Genomic DNA, 21532 nt, shown 5'->3' on the forward strand with positions numbered 1-21532 from the left:
TTAGTTCTTTACATCCAAATTTTGACAAAGGTGAGATATTTTTGGTGCAAAGAAGGGAGTATTTTAACCTACTTACCTACTTCATGTTACTAGAATTTTTACTTGGATAATTTAGGTCATCGACTTGTACATGAACAACACCATAAATATATACTATACTAGAATCAAAATAGAAGAAGAAAATTTGGCAAAATGGCACACGTTTGACTTTATTTTTGACAATCAATACTACATATATTATAGTAATAAATAGCACATGGTAGAGATACAAGAGCTGTCTCCAACGATTACAAAATAAAGTCTGACTGTCTAGAGGTGGCGGATCTCTGGACATCACGCTACAATTCCCGTTCTATTGTGGCGCCTATTCTTGATGAAGTTGGGGAGATGGCGAAGGATTTCTCTCCGTTTTCAATAAAACATGTTAGGAGGGAGGCAAATCACTTGGCACATCTATGTGGGCAGTTAGCTATGTGAGAGCCTAACTAGTTGTAACACTTTAAAGAAGAAATAAAATCCCCAAACTTCCACGCAAAAAAATCTCAGGTCTTGAAGCGCTTTCTTCTTCCAAGACATAATCTTATACTTTTCTGAAGATAACCAAAGATAGATAACAAACCATATACTTGTAAATACCAACGAATATTCTTCCATAATTTTAATTTGATCCGTAATGCATTTATTCAACATCAGCAAGAGTATCAACACCAGTATATCAGAGAATAACAACCGATTAGCTTTGTTGATGTCGATGAAGAACCGAGAGTATGAATCACCATTGTCGATGACATAGCATCTGTGAGGATAATCCTCCTCGCGGCAACCACAAAAAAAGTTACAAAACCAATATGGCAAAGCAAGATCTCAAGATCCATACCTAGTAAAGGATTAAAGAACTTTTTACCATGACATCACACCCCGAATCCAACGGTCCGTAGAGGCCGCAGAATACCCCAAATCGAAAAGCTTTCTCCTCTCCTCTTGTAGCGCCTTCCCCGGCCCTCCCCAATTTCCCTCATCGCCCTCACCTCCTCACTCAAACGCCGCCGAGAGCCGAAACCCAGAAACACACACACAAAACACAGGGAGAGCCGGCGCGCCGCCATGGACATCTCCGCCGGCGGCGGCGGCAACTCGCTCCCCACCACCGGCACGGACGGCTCCAAGCGCCGCGTCTGCTACTTCTACGACGCGGAGGTGGGCAACTACTACTACGGGCAGGGCCACCCGATGAAGCCGCACCGCATCCGCATGACTCACGCCCTGCTCGCCCACTACGGCCTCCTCGACCAGATGCAGGTCCTCAAGCCGCACCCCGCCCGCGACCGCGACCTCTGCCGCTTCCACGCCGACGACTACGTCTCCTTCCTCCGCTCTGTCACCCCCGAGACGCAGCAGGACCAGATCCGCGCCCTCAAGCGCTTCAACGTCGGCGAGGACTGCCCCGTCTTCGACGGCCTCTACACCTTCTGCCAGACCTACGCCGGCGGCTCCGTCGGCGGCGCCGTCAAGCTCAACCACGGACACGACATCGCCATCAACTGGGCCGGCGGCCTGCACCACGCCAAGAAGTGCGAGGCGTCAGGATTCTGCTACGTCAACGACATCGTACTCGCCATCCTCGAGCTCCTCAAATACCACCAGGTATCTATCCGCCCTGCCCTGCCATCTCATCTCATCTATCACCCCTCAATTTTGCAAAATTACATTCTCTTGATTTTTACATTCGCAGCGCGTTCTCTATGTGGATATCGATATCCACCACGGGGACGGCGTGGAGGAGGCGTTCTACACCACGGACAGGGTGATGACGGTCTCGTTCCACAAGTTTGGGGATTATTTCCCGGGGACCGGAGACATTCGTGATGTTGGCCACTCCAAGGGGAAGTACTACTCCCTGAATGTCCCGTTGGACGACGGGATCGATGACGAGAGCTACCAATCGTTGTTCAAGCCGATCATGGCCAAGGTTATGGAGATTTTCCGCCCTGGCGCCGTGGTGCTCCAGTGCGGCGCGGACTCCTTGTCGGGTGACAGGTTGGGCTGCTTCAACCTATCCATCAAGGGGCACGCGGAGTGCGTGAGATTCATGAGGTCCTTCAATGTCCCCGTGCTGCTGCTTGGCGGCGGCGGGTATACCATCAGAAACGTTGCGAGATGTTGGTGCTATGAGGTAATATATAATAGGGAAATTTCATGCAGAGTTACATTTTCTAGAGCCTTTCCACTTCTGTTATGCATCATTATTATACCTATTCGGATGACTTTTTTCTAATTAATAATTGCGTTTGAAATGTCCGTTGTGGGAAATAAGAACGTTATTCTGCAGCACCAACACCTAAACATGTATATGATTTATTGTGGAGAGACCGATTGGCCAAAGTGACTTGACATTCATGACTAAATTATGAGGATATCATGTTTTACAAATTTCTCTTCTACATATGCTACTACTGCTCCCATGGCTTGGGATGCTACTGTGCCCCGAAACCACATGAAAACAACCTGAAGGTTGTGAAATATTGGGATTGGCACCATGTGTATCCACCATGACACACAGTTTCAAATTCATTTTCCACAAGCATATCCCTGACAACTGTTGATATGCTAATAGATATCTTTTGTCGCTTTACATAGTCATATCCATAAAAGGTTCTACACAGTACATGTGTCATTATGCTGTAGGTCTTTGTTTTAGTAAAACGACAAGAATATCAACTTAATGAGTTTTATGCCTGTGTTTAAAACCCATAAAGCATTCCATCATGTTTTTGTCTCAAGAAATTGTTAGGGCATAGGTAGCACTCATTGTTCATGTTGTCACCAACCACCCTCTGCACCTAATATTTTTTCTTGGTTTTGCATCGTACCTTCTTTTCACGTGACATGATTTTGATCGGTTCCATGTTTCAGTTATATGCTACAGTAGCACTGTGTTGTTTCGCTTACTGAACATACTGTTGCACAGTAGAAAGATGCATGCTAATTGGTTGTAGCTTTACTAGCATCTGGTTGTGTAAAATAAGAAAGTTCTAGCATCCTCTGTAGCACAAATACTATGCGTGCACTGCACTTGATTCAACACGGACACACAGGCTTGGCAAAGTGATTTGGCATTTATGATTACTTATGTGGAAACTGTCATGTTATGCAAATCTACTTCTCTTCTATATGCAACTAGTGCAAAGAAAAGCATGCCGTTATTTTGTCCACATGCGGATATTTTTAACAATTGTTGCTATGCTAAGAAATGTCGTGTGTTTCCCATAAAGCCTTATTACAGTACATATGAGTATAAGATATAGGTCTCTGCTTTCCGGCTCATGGGTTATACACCTCTGTTTAAAATCCATAAGGAGCTTTTAAGAAAAATGGGTATTTCGCTAAAAGGTTTTGGTATTTATGTCAAATTTGAACTAAATAGCAAAGTTACCAAAAAAAGATACTCCTCTTCAAAACAGGGCCTAAAGCATTCCAATATGTTTCCGCCTCAAGATATTGTTAGGACATCGCTGCTTTGTAGCTATCACACATTCTCCATTTTGTCGCCACACCACCCTAATCCTGCACGTAATGGTGTTTCTTGGTTTTGGATTACAGTTTCTTTTCGTAGAACACATTTTTAATTGGTAGGTTTGTAGTGACATCTTGTCAAAAGTTAGGCAGGCAAGTGTTTAGTTGCAGGTTTGCAGCCACAGTTATGGTGACCCACACTTTCTTAGGGTTTTATCGTACCTGTCATAGACTTATTTGGTAGCCAACTTTTGCCACACGTGGTGACAAATTTGGCTGCCAATAAAACTGTGTCTCGCTACAATTGTGGCACATGCCCTAAACTGTGCGCTACAATGGCCCTGTCGGCTGTCGTTGTTTAGGTTCCTCAATATTCTGCTTCATAAAATACTGTCTGTTTAAAACTAAACCATGCTATTCCAATGAAATACTTAAATAAGATACTGAAATTCATTAAAATGTATTGCAAAGTTAAGTCACATAGTTTCTGTCATATTTTTCCGTATATGTTGCTACGGAGCCACAATATTTTTTACTTAAAATTATACAACATTAGTGGCTACTATTTTCTCAAGTTCTGTAGACTGCAGGTGTTAGAGCCGAGAGTTTAGCATGCCAGTGGCCGGATATACTACACAACTAATGACAGGGCTTGATAGAATTAAGACAAACGAAATTCATTTATATAAATAGTATATAAAAGATATATTTTGGGACAAAATAATAACATAGTGCAGACATAAGGTGCACAATAAATATTTTTGGATGAAAAGAACAGGGCAGAAGGATTGGATGGAATCATGATTTTTTTTGTAGACCTTAGAGTATGTGCCATTCTCAACCACTGGACTATATTTAGTCTTGTATTGATTTAGTTATTCCTTAGTTGAAAATAATGCTTGTAACTCAATTTGACACAATCACACAAGGTTATTTACTGTTCAATGATAAATATGTTCCTATTTTTTGTACTGCATGAAACATATAACACGTATTTCTTCAAAGGTTAAATCCTTCCGTATTTCACTTATCTATCTGTTGATTGTACAGTTCATTTTATTTTTTACCACAAAATTTAGAACATAGTATGTAAATTATCATTAACAGAGAGGTATTTGAAGTCTTCGGGGGATTTTATTGCCTTTTCTACATGCCTTTTCAGTTTTCACCAATTCAATTACTGATGTTCCTTTTCGCCATTTGTGCAGACAGGAGTGGCACTTGGTCATGAGCTTGCTGACAAGATGCCGCTAAATGAGTATTATGAGTATTTTGGTCCAGATTATACTCTTCATGTTGCACCAAGTAACATGGAGAACAAAAACACACACAGGCAATTGGATGAAATAAGATCAAGACTTCTCGATAATCTTACAAAACTCCGACATGCTCCTAGTGTTCAGTTTCAAGAGCGACCTCCTGAGGCCGAGCAACCTGAGGTAATCTTTCCAGCATTTATTTCCCCCACTTTAGCATATATCAGCTAAATTAATAAAAGGCTTTCACACCATTGATCTAGTTATTCTGAACAACATGGACCATTTGTGTGGAGGATGAATACTGACTTTGGTTCTGCATTTCTACTAAAGCGCTAAGTTTCCAGTATTGCAATGACCACAGATGTCATTCCCATAAATACAAGGGGAAAACATCACTTACACCCCTTAAACTATTGGCTAGGCTCAACTAACCTCTAAACTATTTTCATCTCATTTAACTCCCTAAACATCCTATTTCGGATCATTTCACCCCGACAGTGGTTTTTGTAGGTGGTATTGCCATTATGGTAGACTTATACTTGGTTTTGCACATGTGGAAGCCACCTCAGATGGCATGGAACATCCCAACTAGAGCAGTCCAATCAATCATTCCTGAAGAAAAGTAAACATTTCATGAGACATTTTATGAACGAATCAGCGGAAGGAAATGCATCCCGCAAACACCTTCTCCGCAAACATGAACCTATGTTTGGGCCTTTGGGATCCCTGCACGGTGTATCAGAAGCGTGTCCGGCAACAGCCTGAGTGGTGGCCCGACATGCCAAAGCAGGTCGGTGTTAGAACTCCAGCAACAGCGAGCTGTGGTGACAGCTTGTGGCTCAGGCTGTGGTGTCCTGAGGTGGTCTAGTGACGGCTGTGGTTATGTTGACTAGGATGGGGGTGGATTGATCAACCACCTGTCACCAATAGTTTTGGGGCTAGGTTAGATAATAATTATAAATAGGTTATTTGAGCATCTCCAATTCTTTGAGGTGCTTCAGTGGACTTCTTTCTTGAAAATATAAGTAAAGGCTAGTAGATGGCCTTTTTATGTTAGAAAACTGCTAAAATACCATGTCCATGCGACCATGCCAATCCGTGCCCTACTTATGCATTCACAGTCTGGCCTGTATGAATAACACTGATAGTAGCAATTTGCAGTAGTCTTTGCCTAATTTACTCATTTTCTTCATTTTGCTGTGTATGTTATGTGTCTTTGGTGCTGGGAGCAAAAAATCTACCCATTTGATTAAATCTGGAAGAAAGTCCTCTGCCCATTTCATGCAGCCAACTAATGCTTCATAGTTCATAGGTGTTATCAGTACGGATACTCTTTGCACAGCTTGCTCTATAATCACCATGTATATTGTGTACTATCACTGCGAATTATGTCTATAAAGTTTAAATTAACTTCAGAATTTATCAAATTGGATGTGTATTATTTAAATAATACATGAATCAATTGTCTGCTATTATCCAGTTGATAAGCCTCAAAGCTCGCGAACTCGTCAGATGTCTGTGTGATTGTTTTTCTTATGTTCACTTCCTGTTGGGTTCTGCTAAAGACCATGGGTTCATTGTTAGGGACTATTGTATTTGTCTTGCTAACATGGAACTCATGAGCTATGTGTCATCACGCAACATACTGATATTTTGGTATTAGCTCTAGATGTGTTCACTAATGCTCATTAACTGTAGCTGTAGTTTTGGAAGCAGCATGGCTAGCATTCATCATATATTGGCTAAGTTGCTTTTATGTTGGGTACAGCAAGATGAAGATCTAGAGAATCCTGATGAAAGGCATCATGCTGATTCTGATATGGAAATGGATCATGCCAAGCCTCTGGAGGACTCTGAAAGGTGTTCTTTTCATTTGGTTCTTAATCATTTTGTTCATTATTTTTAGCAACACCATGTGTTCTGATCTGTCATTTTTTCATGTAGGAAGAGCAGTATTCAGAGCATGAGAGTTAAGAGAGAATCTGCTGAAACCAAGGCGACAGATCAGGTATTGTATTTTACTTCTACTTTAACTCATATTATAGATTTAATGGTATATGCATAAAGTTGTGATTGTCTTGGTATATAATGTATGCTTTGCAGACAACTAAGTACTGTAGCAATGTGTATTGCATATAATGAATGCTGCAGTTTATCGTTATTGTCTTAACCGGCAAACATTATGAAAGGTTGAGAGGCTCTTACTGCATTAGGCTGATAAATAAATAGAAAGGGTTTATGTACAAATTGCTGTCTATCTCCTGCCAAATGGACATATATTATGCCTTTTTCCAGAAACATGTTACGGAGTAATATATATTTGGGGGCTGTAAAAGAAGTTCATGGAGAGTTGATGCATTGCCCAGCATTTGGAATTTTAATCTTGGTTGCGTGGGGCACTTCTGAATCTTATGAAGTTTTCTAATATGACAAACTAAACATTAAAAATTAAAACAGTTTAAGTGAATTAGACCTGATAATATCGTGATTGTATATTGCTTACAGTGCCTAGTTACGCTAGTATTGCAAATTTGCAATTGTATAGTTTCATGTACTGCGGGGTTTTGGGCTTGTGGGGTTGGATCTCAGGCTTGGTTTTTAAGGCGTTGCTTGAACACTAAGGTGCCATAGGATGGTAAGCCGCAGCCCTCGCCTTAGCCATTTAGCATATGTCCCACAGAGAAGTGTACGCCAGCGGCAGCGGTCTCTGCAGCCACCTTGTCATTGCTGCATCATTGGTCGTTGCTGTGGCGCCTCCTGAGCTTGGGAATGGCAAGCTTGCTGCCTCCCTACACTCCAGCGAGCATTCCTCTGTTTCCAGCTTCCCCCGTAGCATCCCTTAGGCCTTGTTTGGCAGGCTGGTTTCTAAGTGGATACAGGTGTATTTTACCAGCCCAATCCATTACCCGAAAATACACTCTTTAGCCCGTTTGGTAGTCTGGTTTTTGGTCGTGTAAGGCCGAGTAAAACTACAGAAACTCGTCGGGTTGACAGATTTTCAGACGCGAGGCACATGGCGCGTTTCTTACACTCGCGTTTCTGGGGTGAGAGAAGGGGATCGGGTGATGAAAGGGTATTCACCCAAAACACGTTGGATTATACACTCTGAAACACAAAAAATCACTGTTTCCAAACGAGGCCTTACTCGATTCACTGTGCTGCTGTGGCGAGGAAGAACAGAGGGCTGTGTCTGCTGTGGTGAGGGAGAAGGGAGGGTTGTTAGTTAGGTAATGTGAGGAGTGGATACATTATTAGATGGGCTTTTGGGCCATGGGCACTTGTGTGCTGTATGAAAATTGACTGCCTCTAAATATTTTTTTAGTTTATCTTGGAGTATTTGTGCTGATTGCTCTGTTCTTAGACTGTCGAAAGCGCAGCTTTACCTTATGCGCTTAGTAGTTCAAGTGGGATTTGGAGCCTCACCTTACTGCCTTAACCTTGTGATCTCATGTTGTACTGGTGATCGGCAAGAGGACGAGGTCCAGAACCTTGGCACCTTTCTGTCATGTGTATAGGGTGCCGGTGGCGCCAAAAGAGGTTTTGGTGTAGGAGATCAAATAAAATTGGAGCGAAGGGAGGGAGTTAGTAGGTTCTGCTCTATTGGCACTGGCAGTGAACTAGGAACAGCAATATATCATGTGTACATTTTAATACGTTCTGCTTGATTAATAGAACTAGGAGGTAAGCAAACAAAGCAACATAGAAAAAGGGTCAGATATTAAGTCTGTCTTTAAGAGTTCCAATCATTATTTACAAGGAAACATATCAAATCCTAACATAAGGAAATAGAGGCTTACCACTAAGCGTTTGCCACATGCTTTCCTGCTGATTCCACATTTCGTGTCAGACTTATGCTTGGACCTATGGCGTTATGTGGACCCTGGCATAACTTGGATCAACATTATTTCATAACATTAAGTTTCTAATGTTTATATGGCTATTGTTGGCCCAATTGTAAAAGAGCATCATTCACATAATTAATTTACACAACTTTTGTAGATGCTTTATAATTTGTTGTTTGTAATAAATTTTTTATTGGTGCGCAGCAGGATGGAAATGGAATAGATGTGGAACAAGTGAGAGGCACAGAATCTGTAGCTGATGGAGTTGCCTCCTCGAAACAGGCCTCTGTAAGTTTTCTTCTGTTATGTGACCTTAGTATTAGAAGAACTCAAATAGACATGCACATTGCACATGGTGTGACCACATTTGTGCATGTCCCTAGACCATACTCTAACCACACTGGATTTTTTCTTGTGGTGATTGTCATCTGTAGCCAATTGATGCAAGTTCGATGGCCATAGATGAACCAGGTACAGTCATGGCTGAACCAGAGAGATCAAACAAAGTACAGGAACAACCAGCAATGCATCAGAAACCATGATCGTCTGTCTTAACTTCCCAATTGATGCCGTCTGTGTAGCCCATTGACTTCATTGGACAAACAAGGACAGTCTGAAAGCTGAAGCAGAGTTCAAACAATCTGCTGCACCAGTTATTTAAACCTGAATCAAAGATGCCTGCCTTGGGAACTGGTGGTGTTTTGCCCACTATATTTGTGATTTGGACACATATGATAGTTGATTGCCATTGTAGCATTGATTTAAATTCAGTTTCTCTAGAGGAACTGATGTAGGTTGTGCATTACATTCTGCTCCCATTAGCCAGTTGTTGTGGAATATCACATTCTGGCGCAAATGTATAGCTAGGCGAAGGCTTAGTTTTGGTTTGAGCTGATGTCTTTTCTTATCTATGTTTTCACATCGGTAGTATGGTTGATTGAAAATATTGTATTAGAATATTGTTAGCGAGGGTTTTGACTGAACCAGTTTCTTGCCATTTCCTTTTTTTTCTGAATTGAGGAGACCAGGCTGCCAATTTCATTTAACGATGAAATCCAGGTTCATGTTTGCTGCCTTCTCGCTACTTGCACAACCTCTACCTCAAGTCTTCAACTTCTTTAAGAACCAGCACTGAAAACGTACAAACCCAGAATCCTTTTTACTGCTGCTATTACAAGCCAAGAACTATAGAGCAACACTAGGAAACTTAGCCTAGCGGCAGCTTGGTTTCTGCAAACAGTCCCAATGAGTCATCCACACTTCAGCAACCATATTACTAGGACAGCTAGGAAAAGCTTTATCAAAGACAATACTATTTCAAGTATTCCAAATAGTCCAGATTAAAGCCGCTATTCCTAACTCTACAAGGAAATCTCCAAATCCAAGGACCAATTCCAGAGAAAGTACTAGGAACAATTTTTTTTTTTGCGAATAAAGTACTGGGAACACTACTCTCGCCACAGCACAACCAAAAAATAAATGATCAATAGTTTCGCTGCAATCACAGAAAATACAACTAGCATCTTTACCCTTCCAGCCCCTATGAAGCAAAATATCCTTGGTAAGAATACTACCATGAGTTGTTAACCACATAAAAATCTTAATTTTTAGACTAGTCACAGTGGGAAGTATCATACACTAGTATCATGCACATGATACTAGTTTATGATACTACCCCCATAATGCATAGTATCATAAGATAGTACTTCCTCCGTTCTTTTCTATAATGCCTATTGTTTTTTAGCATTTGTTTTAGAATATAAGAGTAAAGCTATGTTTTTTTTTGCAAAGAACCCCTTCCACCGATCAGGTCAAGTCCAGAAAATCTGGAAACCGATCTGGTCATGTATTTCTGAGATCTGTTTTCAGTTTCCTATTTTGCCTGTGATATCGTTAGGGGGTTTTGTGTGAAAAAATGGCTCGCGCTAATTTCCGTGCCAAAAAACAATAGGCACTATAGAAAGGAACAGAGGGAGTATCATAATATCATCATATTTAATGTTTTATAGAATCTCAATGCAAATTGGTGTACAAGATGTGTTTGACATTAAGTTTTCTAGTTTTACGTACTATGATACCGTATCATATTATGATACCATTCCCATCTCTCACCTCATTAATTGGTGTGCCACATCAGATTTTTGCCAACATGGCATGCATGATACTACTTATGATACTCCCATTGTGGCTAGTCTTAGAGGGACACGAACAAACCAAAGCCTCATGTCTAACTATTTAACCTAGGTCAGCTCCGAAGCTAGATACATTGATCGGACAGAAAAATTTGTAGATTTAGACTACTGGAGTAACATAGCTAGTAACATCACACATCCCAAAGCATTTTGGTGACATGACATGATAATAAATGAAGAAAGAGAGTGAGGTGGTAACTAGCTATGTTACCATAACATCATATTTCTCAAGATAAGATGAGTCTACAATCTAATAAATATAGCATGCATGATACCACATATAAGTAACTATCCACTATGGAGGTAGTAACATAGGGAAGTAACATGGTAAGATGATCCTGGTATCTGGACCGCTATTCAGTGCGCTGAGATTCGTGATACGTGGGCCTCGTCTGCAAATACAGTGCACGAGAAATGCGTGTACTGAGGAAATACGAGGGGCATTAAATGAAGTGGGGCAGAGAGTACGGAGACGGGCGTTGATGCGCAGTTTGTAATGGACCAGTGGTACATGGCGATCAAACCGTGAAGAACCATGATCCAGGTAACCGGTGGGGGTTTAAAGTGGATGTTTGTTCCCCGACCGTTCCAGAAAGTCCTTCCCCCACCCCTGTTTCTTCTTCGCGAGCGGCGGCCGGTCGATTCTACGAGACGCGAGCGCCGACCGGGCGGCGGGGTTGGCTCTGCATCGGCGTCTACCCTCCCCTCGGGCAGCCTCGTAGAAAGTGACTGACCAGCCTAGGGCAGGCACCCTCCCCCCTAGGGCACCTCAGCGTCGCAGTCGCCTCCTTTTATTTGTGGCGGCGTGCGCATCGCTCCCCCATCCGTATCGCTCTCGTTGTCAGCCGGAGAACCAACAAGCCCACCTTCGAATCTATCTTCGAACGGGGGAAAAAGATAGCGATGGATTTCCCTCTGGATCCGGTGAGCAGGTATGCTGGTTTTTCCCCCATTTTGTTTCAGTGGTAGGTGCATACTTATCTGAGTCTAACCAGGGGGCGAATTTTGACCCGCAGTCTACCAATCTATGCTGCATGCCCAGCGGAGGTAGCCGTCTTGAGCTTGCATGGGGACGACTCTGCCAGCAGCTACGCTGGCCCCGCGGCGGCCGGTGCATCGGTGATCGGGGATCTCGCAGACGGAGCTAGTGTCGGAGATGTCGGCAGCGCGATGGCCCTGATTCCGCGCAGTCAACCGGTATCGACAATCCCCAGTCTGCTGGGTGGACGAAGAGGTAATTGCCCGAATGTCCTGAGTCCTGACTGTACCGTGCAGCACAAATCTCATGGGTTGGTTGTGAAATGAGAAGACAGCTAGCTGCTACAAATGGTACCTCTCACTTGAATTTGATGACTGCATAAAAAAAGTGTAGCTTGCTTGCTGATAGAAAATGTCGTCCTGGATTCCTGTCTGTGGAGTATGTATTCACCCAGTTTGGCAGTCCAAAACGCCTTTGCGCCTCACTATTTTTGTGATTTGTCCTACCTTGCTTACTGATAGAAAATGTCGATATGAATTTCTGTGATTGTTGATATAAAAAGATACAGCTGTGCATGACTTCTGGAGTGTATGTCAGGATGTAGCTTTTGCTTAGTGATATTGTTGTCTCAGCGAGACAGCGATACATCAACTGCCAAAACTGATATTTCTGGTAGTTCTAGAATGGAAATTATGTGCATATCTTTTGTATGGTCAATCTGGCTACCTATCTGTTTCGATTTTTTTTTTGGTTCGTGGCTGGTTCGTATATGGCATGGTAGCGAGATCGAAGCACGATTTTTTTTTTTTTGCTGAGATTTTTGCGCCGAAAGATTGCATCGAAAAGCTAAGAATGTCTAGCCTTTTTTATGTTGCAGGGTTCGTGTCGGCCGCGCACCTCCCGATAGAACACATTGCGCTGATCAGCAGAGTGCGCTGGAGAAATCAGTTAGGTGTTTCACAGAGAAGCTGGGACGAGGTCATAGACCCATGCCTCGGCACAACATTTGACTCTATAAATGAGGCATACGATTTCTATAATTTGCATTCATGTGAGCATGGCTTTGGGATAAGATATGGGAAGAGCCGGTTAAATTCGGAGAAGACGAAATGCATGCAAGAGATTGTCTGCGGTTGCTCGGTGAGTTTGTTGACTAATCACCCGTAGAAATGTCATTTTGTGTGGGGATCCCCGTTGTGCTCTGTATGGAAGTTGTAGCATGAATTATTCAGTTGGATGCCATGGTCTTTGATGAATGAAAACATGGTGTTCCTTCATTTCAGAGGAAGCCTACCGGTGAAAATACAAGGTCTTGCCGCTGTGAATGCCCTGCTATGATTCGCCTGCTGAGATCTGCTGACAATGGTTGGTACATTACTGAGCATAGGGTGACTCACAACCATGTGCTGACGGAGACGTGCGGTGAATTTGTAGAAGTCGTTGGCACCAAGTAACAGTGAATATGTTGGTGAATTTTGTGGCTGCGGGACAGAAGACAGGCCCTGCCGGAGAACGGGTGCATGGGTGTGGTCCTGACCAGTCGGTGTGTCCGTGCGAGCGGTAATGTCTGCGTTCCAGGTGGGGAGCTGTGCCTCGTGCCGAACATCGGCCTCGTCTGGGAAATTCGATCTTGTATAGCAGACACACGATGCATGCCTCAGCTGGGAAAAAACGGTGAAGTAAAATTAATTTGTGCTGGAGGAGTGGTTAGTCCTGTAAAAACAAGGGACTCACTGGAGCAGCTGCATATGATGGCGATGTCTTCCCTATGTCTGATGCCATTGTGGTCATTGTTCGGAGTTTAGCATGATCAAAAGCAGTGATTCGCGGGAGGACGTCATGCACTCATGCTTGGTTGTGAACAGACCAAGGTCGAGATTGTCCAACATGAAAATCTGGTGAATTGATCGATAGTTTGTAGGCGTTAGCATATTGTGGAATAACAGATGCATATAGCTGTAAGTGGTACTGGGTTCAGATATATCACCTGGAAGAACAAATGGCATCCAAAATGTTAATGGTGGTGCTTTCAGTCTTCATGTCTTTCTGAAATTTTGACACCCCATCGAGGAGGGCCTGCATTGCGTACTCACACCAGTTGAACTGTGTGATATTTTCAGTGTTTGCGACTGCACCCCAGAAATCAATTGCACAGTAATCGTATTTTGTGGAAGGAGCTAGCAGATGGCCTATTACAAAAATGACAAATGCAATCTGGAAGCAATCCTTTTCAAGCTTGCTTGACTCTTCCTTAATGTCCCTCCCGAGGAATTCCTCAGCTGCTCTGAGGCTGTGTGATCCAGCCAGGTTCATGCCGAGCATTGACTTTATGAAATCAATGGATTCGCCTGTGATGTTGCTGTCCCTGCCTTTGACGTCCCGGTTGCCAAATGGGATGCCAAACACCTTGTGCATGTCTTCAGCCCAGAACCTGAGTGTTTTCTTTTCATTGATGCAAATCTGACGGCGATGAACGATCACCTTAGACATTATCCAGGAGCTAAACTTGAGGCTGATCTTCTGTATCATGGGGATCTTGAGTATGCCGCCGAAGCCAATTTCTTGAACGAGCCACCGCTTGAATTCAGTGAAGCCTTCGATGATTTCGACTACATGCTTGACAGAGATCCTGGAGGTGAATTGCCTATCTCGGTTTTCAGCCTTGTCCTTGTTGCCATCGCTCAGGGGTGGTCCGGACAGGCTTCCGAGTCGTCCGACATTGCCTATCGGGCATGGATGAGTCAGAGGTCAGGGGTAGATTTTCAATAGGATACGCAGGGGGAATAACCAGGATCAAATGTTAACGAAAAAACGTGAGTGAAAGATGTGAGTACCTCGACTTGCGCGGAGCTGAAGATGCAGCTACTGCAGTAGATTGACAGTCCTGAAATCAGGGGTTTGTATGGAACCAGGTGAGGAATGGGGAAGTTGCTCAGCATTTTGGAAGCTCGTCTGTGGAGCCGAAATGGTGTGGGCTTGGCGTGGTAGATCCCTTTTGTCCCTGCGGAGCTGTGTTGCCGCGTGTGTGCCATGCGCGCGCGGCGCCTTTAATGGGAAGTTAGGGCAGCTGTATGGTCCAGTTTAACTAAGCAGTAGACTTAGGGGAGCAGCTTAGGCTTCATGTAAGTACACGGCAGTAAAATTGATGATGAACAAAAGTGTGGAGACATGTAATAATCCAATGCGGAAAATTTTTGACAGAAAATAAAGGTGCAGTCATCATGCGTGGCACTTGATCTGATCCATCGTGGTTCATTTTGACCAGAAGTTACACAGAGTACATATGTTGGTAGCCCTGATAATCATGGTTTTGACACATAATGCTTAACTAGCTGGGCTTGGCCTTGCACGCAGGCAGGCTGTACTTCCTAAACACGGGGAAACACTTAATATAAGCACTGGCAGATACGTAGGCAACACAGAGTTGCTGTGACACATTCGACTAGTAGTAGTGATTAGGTTCCTAGATACGATTCGGGAGAACCGAGTGGACTTATTAGTTGCGGTACACCGCCAGGAGTTGAAGCAGGACCACAGCCAGGACGAAGAGGGTTGCAAATGTGTTGAATGCGCTGACGAGCAGATTCAGTCGCCAGGTCCAGGTTGTTGAGCTGCAACTTGGATGCCTGCATTCTGCAGCAGCGCTGGATTTCCACCGACGCGGTCCGCGTATTCCTCACGCCATTCAAAGAAGGGGCACTGTCCAGACTCCAGACTGCATGGGAGAAGGAGAAAAATCAAGATCCAGAACGGCATGAGAAAAATGCAGATGACGAAGTAAACAGATTTGGATCGGGGGCTTACGCTGAAGAAACGGCACTTGTAGTACCGAGTGCCGGGCCGAGTTCCCTTCCGCGACACGGCTGTTGAGATCCGGCTGCCGCAGAAAGGGCATGGGATCAGCGGCATCTGGGCGTTGGCGTCAGCCGTCAGGTCCTCCATTGCCTCCGGGGGGACCGTTCCCTCCAGCGCCGGCGCCGGTAGTGTGCGACGACGCAGAGCAGGCCATGGGTGTGCGACTACGGTGGGGTGGGGATTGGAAGGAAATCTGAGGGGCAGAGTTTGGGGGCGAACGATTTTGGTGGTGCGGCGGCGTGGATGCGTGGGGATGGAAGCCGCTGGAAGACGCGTGTCCGCGACGTGTGTAGTTGCTGGGAGCCCTAGACGGCTAGACGTCGGTCCAGGACCGTACATACCTGGACCGCGGGCGGTTGGGCGACAACTCGGTCTCCGTGTGAACTGTACTTGGGGCCGCGCACTGTTCAAAAAGAGACGTACGATCCTATATACTTCCTTCTATACTGTCTGCGACCCAGATCTCGGTAAAAAGAAGTGGTCCAGATAACGGGTTCATCTGGACCCGGGTTTCGTTACGAATTTCTGAGTAACATGCACCATGTTACTACTCTATGTTACTCCCCACTATGACTAGTCTTAGTAAGCATGCAACTAGAGGAGTCCTCTACATCACTCAATGTAACATCAGCACACAAGAGCTGTAAACGCCTCCACATCTCAGCTATCTCACCAATCACCATATAAATTTCTCCTAAAACTAATACATTTGAAGTTACTTTCTAACACTAGCTACACTGAGGTTATGATCAAACGTTAAACTGTACAGTCTAGGAACTGAAGCATCAAAGGTTTATTGCCCAGCTATAAATCCTACCAAAACCTAGTTCTCTTACACTTGCCTACTAATTAAGATTGACCAGGTTTTCCTCTACGATTAGGACGAAAATTATGTTTAACATACCTGCCCCTTAGAATACCCTCACTATTTTCCAACTTCCACAACCATTTACTAAGTTTATTCATACTCACTAAATTGATAACACCCAAACCCCTGGTCCTTTGGTTGACAAATCTTGTCCCAACTAACTAGATTATACTTTTTTACTCCCTCTTTTTCTTTCTGGAACATCCTCTCATACGAAATCTAATTTTTTTTATTCACAACTTTAGGTAACTCAAACAAGGAAATCATATAAAAATGAACAATACAAAGACAATATTTAAGTAATATAAGGCTTCCTCCATAAGAATTTTCTCTACCCTTCCAAACATGTGTCTTTTTTCTTCATCTTCCTTCCAATCTAAACTGTACAACTTTACATAATTAAGTGGAACATCTAAATACCTAAAAGGAATATCTCCCTCCACACATGTGAAAATAGTTGCATACTCCTCACTTCTAGACTTAGCTCTACCAAAACAAAACAATTCTCTCTCATGAAATTAAATTTCAAGCCTGACAACTGTTCAAAAAGGCAGAGAATAAACTTCATTTTTCTAGCCATCCATAAACTATCATGGAACATGAAAATCGTATCATCGGCAAACTGTAACATGCACACCCCATCCTCTACATAATTATCTAACACTCCTTCCAAAATACTATTCTCTATTATGGCAAGGTTTTAAGTGTCATCTCTGGCAGCATAAGTAAACTGCCATAATTACTAACTGATGCATGTAAAATGCATACATGAACCTTGTAGTTTATTGCACTGAAATACTTATTATATTGCAATTTTATTATATTTGTTGTGACTAACCTATCAATAGTTGCAAAAGTGCATAATTTTTTTGTTTTAAAATTTGTTATGTAGGAAATAGGCAAATATGGAAGGAAACCGATCATTATGGTGAAATATGGAGTTTCCTGAAATTTATCCCCGCAGTACTGTTTTCAAATATGGTTCCGGGATCCCCGAAGATAGCGTCAAATGAAAAAGTGTCAATTGACTAAGTTGTGGGTAATTTCCACATCTTTAGTTTGACATAAATAACGCCCCAATCGGAGTCCGGATGCTCCCTTGGTCGTGATATTACTGAAGGATACAGAGGTAGTTTTGGAAACCCGAAAATTGGTGACGTGATTGCAAAGAACTCTTGCCATATTTGATGGATTCGGCCAAGCCACGACTTCATGGACTCACAATATATATTGAGGGGAAACCATTGTTTTGGAGGCCCCCATCCATTGTGACGAAAATCCTCTTCCTCGGCAGCCGCCAATGAGGGGGAAAACCTCCTCCATACCAGCACCAAGTCCAAGGAAGAAGAAGGGGCAAGGGGCCGCTGCCCCAAGGGAATCTGCCACCCTCCTGCTACCGGCACCGTTGTCTCCCGTGGCCACCGCCACGGGGATCTTCACCGCCATCTCGTCCACGGGATGCACATCTTCATCATCTTCATCAACATCTACAACAACTCTTCATCACCCCCTATGTAATCTCTTGGAAAACATGATGTATGATGCAACATATTGTTTTTCCATGATCTATTGTATCTCTATGTTGATGTTTGAGTAGTGAATTGTTCATGGCAATTGTTATATAGATTGGTGTTGGTTGCATACAAGTATTTGTTATCTTCTATGATAGTCTTATGTATTGATATATGAGTGCACACATATGTCAAGAGGATGCATAAAGTTATCACCGTTGCATGTTGACAGGATGAGGGATAGTATGAGTGACAAAAACCTGGTCCTGATTCTTAGATGCATGTTAACGGGGTGGGGTGGGGGGACTACTAATGGGGACCTTTAAACTTACAGTCGTGGTTGGACATTCTTATATACACGTCTTAATGATTCCCTTTCCTGCTTATGAAAATGGCCTTAGGACCAATCACTAGGGGTGTACTTGCACATGTATATGGCTACACCTATCTATGGCTCCAACCTAGAAGAAGCACTAAAAAGACTACAATGAACTTCATTAATTATGACAACCACACAAATAAAGCAGAAATTGGCCTGAAAACTTTCTCTCACGAGTTACTCCACTTCACTTCACTTCATCTCATTGCATTTTACTTTATTGCACTTTACTTGTCTTGCATTTTAATTTCAGCACTTATAGATTCTAGTCTAACTTCTACACACACACACCATATCTCCTAGCTTTGCATAGAAGGCCATATAAGTGGATTATAGGGCTTTAGAGAATAGATAGTTTACCTTCAGCTCCTCCTGGGTTCGACACTTAAATACTTATCGAATTGTACTACGGTGATCCCCTGCACTTGGGGGTTATCAAGATACTTTTCTGGCGCCGTTGCCGGGGAGCGTAGCTCTAAACTTATATTATTGTTTGCATTTCTAGTTTATTTTCAGTACTTGCATATAAAATTAAAACCATTAAAAGTATAAAATATGCTTCTTCGTAAGCACCACGATATGGATGATATCATATACAACTATGTTAGAAGCTTTAATATTCCCTTGCCTACTAATATTTTGAATACAAGAACATTTTAAGAGTGACAAGGAATAACAAGAGAAGGAGCATGACAAAATCATAAGCTTGGGGATGCCCATGCAACCCCAAGAAGAGCATGAAGAAGATCAAGAGGAGGAAGAATATAGTAGCTACCCATCTCCAACTCCCAACAATGGTAACACACAAAACACCCCTTCTTATAATATTGCTGTTGATCCTCTATGTGAGATAAGTTTGTATAATTTATGGGAGGATCATGATGATTTAAAACAAATAGATGATACCATAAGCTCATTAGATGATATGTCTATATGTGGTGATTCTATTCACAACTATGTTATCGAGTCTACTCCTGATGCTTGCAATTTTTATGAAAGAGGAAGAGATAAGAACCCTCTTTATGTATCATGTTATTTAAAATGCAAGATACTGGTCATTATATGCGTTGGCTACCATTTAGTTTCTGTTGTATATTCATATATAAAATGCCAATGCATAGGAAGAGGGTGAGACTTAAAAGTTAATGGTTTTAAATCTTGTGGTGCGCTCCATATGCTTTCAAGTAATAACTTTTAATTTGAGCACACCTTTATGTCCTTGTTAAATAGCTTTACTTCTTATTACATATTAGTGAGTTTATAGGTTTTAATAAAATTCAAAAATAATATATGGAAGAGTAAATGAGAAGGATGAGCAATGAAAAAATTGGGGTCGACCTTGAGCATGTGTTGTTCATGCCAATGGAACCATTGCTAAGCCTATATCATTAAAACTCTTCCTATAGTAAAACATAATAAAAAAGAGTGTTTTATTTTCTTTATATATATTAGATTCTTGAATAAAATGGTTTCCCAATGATTCGTATAGTTCCAATCTTGGTGGAAATTATCATATCATTTATTTGGAGAACTAACAATTTTGTAGGCATTGAAATATCATGGAGATGATTTTTTTTTGATTGAGATGAGTAACATGGTATGATGAGGAAGAAGTGGATGACCGGAGGTAGCACAATCATAAGCTTGGGGATGCCCATGCACCCCCCTCTTCTATCAAATATCTCAAGTAAATCGTTTTAAACTCATGTTCTAGTTTTAGCTTCACGATCCCTTTAAATGTTTGCGAGGACTATATCTTTATTTATATTTGTTTGTTTTTGGTTTTTATGCATGATTTCTGTAGAATGTTAGTTTTACTTTTTTACTCTCTTGTTTCTAAAATAAAGAACTAAGTTTTTACCTATTTGGATGTTTAAAGTTGCAAACATAATATGGAGTTGTTGATTTCTGCGCTGCACTTTTTAGTGCATGATTTTTTCTCCCTACGGGTAGCTCCTAAAATATATATAAAAATACAGTAGATTAAACTTTTCTTCTATATATTCACGTAAATTTTCTTAATTTTTTGAGGTGTCTAAGTCGTCCTAAAAAATCAGTTTTGCTGCAGTAAAAATTCTGGATAGATTCTGCCTTACCTTGTTAGATCCATTCTTTTGAGTATCAAAATGATTTTTTACTTGAAACTTTTGGTATGCTAAAATTAGTATAACATTATGTTATATCTGGTTCATGAAGATATAATTTTATTCTTGAGTAAAATAGCAGCAAGCATAATTTTGTATACCTCTAATGTCACCCTATAGAAAAGAATGGGAAGAAAGTTTTGTGTTGAAGTTTTTTCACAGGGGATGGAAGAACACCACACCAAGAGAAATCCAAGAATGGTGAAGACCATTATCTTGGGTATGCTCAAGGAACCCCACTGAATTTATATTAAAAACTTTCGGTCTGCACACTTCTAAACTTTTTTTTAGCAACATATAATTCTAGCAAAAACTTGTAGTTTCGTCTCTAGTTTTTCTTTGAAATAAACAATGCCATCATGATAGATGACTTGCATTTGTAATAAATAGCTACCAAAACATATTATCATATTCTTGAATGCTTCCATGAGAGTGAGTTGTATGTTAAAAAGATGAAGATGGATGCATTAAAAAGCTGAAATTTATATTGTGCATAGTGACATAGGCATCCCCAATGGGCCTGCCGAAGATAGTACCCGGGGTTTACTGAAGGCCCACGTATCGAAGAATAAGAAGATTCGGAAGCCCAAGATGTTATTATGGAAAGCTAGAGTTGTAATAGGAAGTGTAATTTGTAATCTTGCGGGACGGGTCAGAAACCCTCCCGGACTTTGTAAACTTGTGTACCACGAATCCCTCGGCTCCGCCTCCTACATAAGGGGGAGTCGAGGGACAAACACTACAAGAAAAGTTCTGATAGACAACGTCTCAAAATCGTCCGCTAAGGGGTATTTTTCGTCGCCTATGGGCCTAACCCGACGATATGGGTTCTGTTGTGGAAACTGCGTCGAGCAAAGTCCTACGACGATTTTTTCGGTCCGTCGCGCTTGGCGCCTTCCGCCACGGAAAATCGGACCGTTGCCCAAGTGTTTCCGGGAGCCCGTTGACTACCGACGTCATGCAACCGACACGTGGCGTACGCCGTTAACC

At 42.3% G+C, this 21532-nt stretch overlaps 2 protein-coding genes across 4 annotated transcripts; both read left to right on the forward strand.

Annotated features, from left to right (window-relative positions):
• The first annotated feature begins 1054 nt into the window (after window positions 1-1054).
• Window positions 1055-9521, forward strand: LOC124694535 (histone deacetylase 1). 3 transcript variants are annotated; one of them, XM_047227514.1, is made up of 7 exons: window positions 1055-1644; window positions 1733-2173; window positions 4722-4952; window positions 6541-6632; window positions 6717-6780; window positions 8819-8902; window positions 9049-9521. In XM_047227514.1, exons 1-7 carry the CDS (start codon window positions 1105-1107, stop codon window positions 9154-9156), a joined length of 1560 nt encoding a protein of 519 aa, XP_047083470.1. In that variant the 5' UTR covers window positions 1055-1104; the 3' UTR covers window positions 9157-9521. The 3 variants fall into 3 exon arrangements, with proteins under 3 accessions (XP_047083470.1, XP_047083477.1, XP_047083480.1); XM_047227521.1 differs by having other exon boundaries at window positions 8822-8902; XM_047227524.1 differs by lacking the exons at window positions 6541-6632; window positions 6717-6780; window positions 8819-8902; window positions 9049-9521 and adding an exon at window positions 5283-5394.
• Window positions 9522-11658: 2137 nt separating this feature from the next.
• On the forward strand, window positions 11659-14973 carry LOC124683755. The gene is made up of 4 exons (XM_047218207.1): window positions 11659-11738; window positions 11823-12040; window positions 12663-12925; window positions 13069-14973. The coding sequence occupies exons 1-4, from the start codon at window positions 11710-11712 to the stop codon at window positions 13237-13239; spliced, it is 681 nt and encodes a 226-aa protein (XP_047074163.1). The 5' UTR covers window positions 11659-11709; the 3' UTR covers window positions 13240-14973.
• The last annotated feature ends 6559 nt before the right edge of the window (window positions 14974-21532 follow it).

The sequence above is a fragment of the Lolium rigidum genome, chromosome 1 (assembly GCF_022539505.1).
Source record: "Lolium rigidum isolate FL_2022 chromosome 1, APGP_CSIRO_Lrig_0.1, whole genome shotgun sequence".
Classification (NCBI taxonomy): Eukaryota; Viridiplantae; Streptophyta; class Magnoliopsida; order Poales; family Poaceae; genus Lolium; species Lolium rigidum.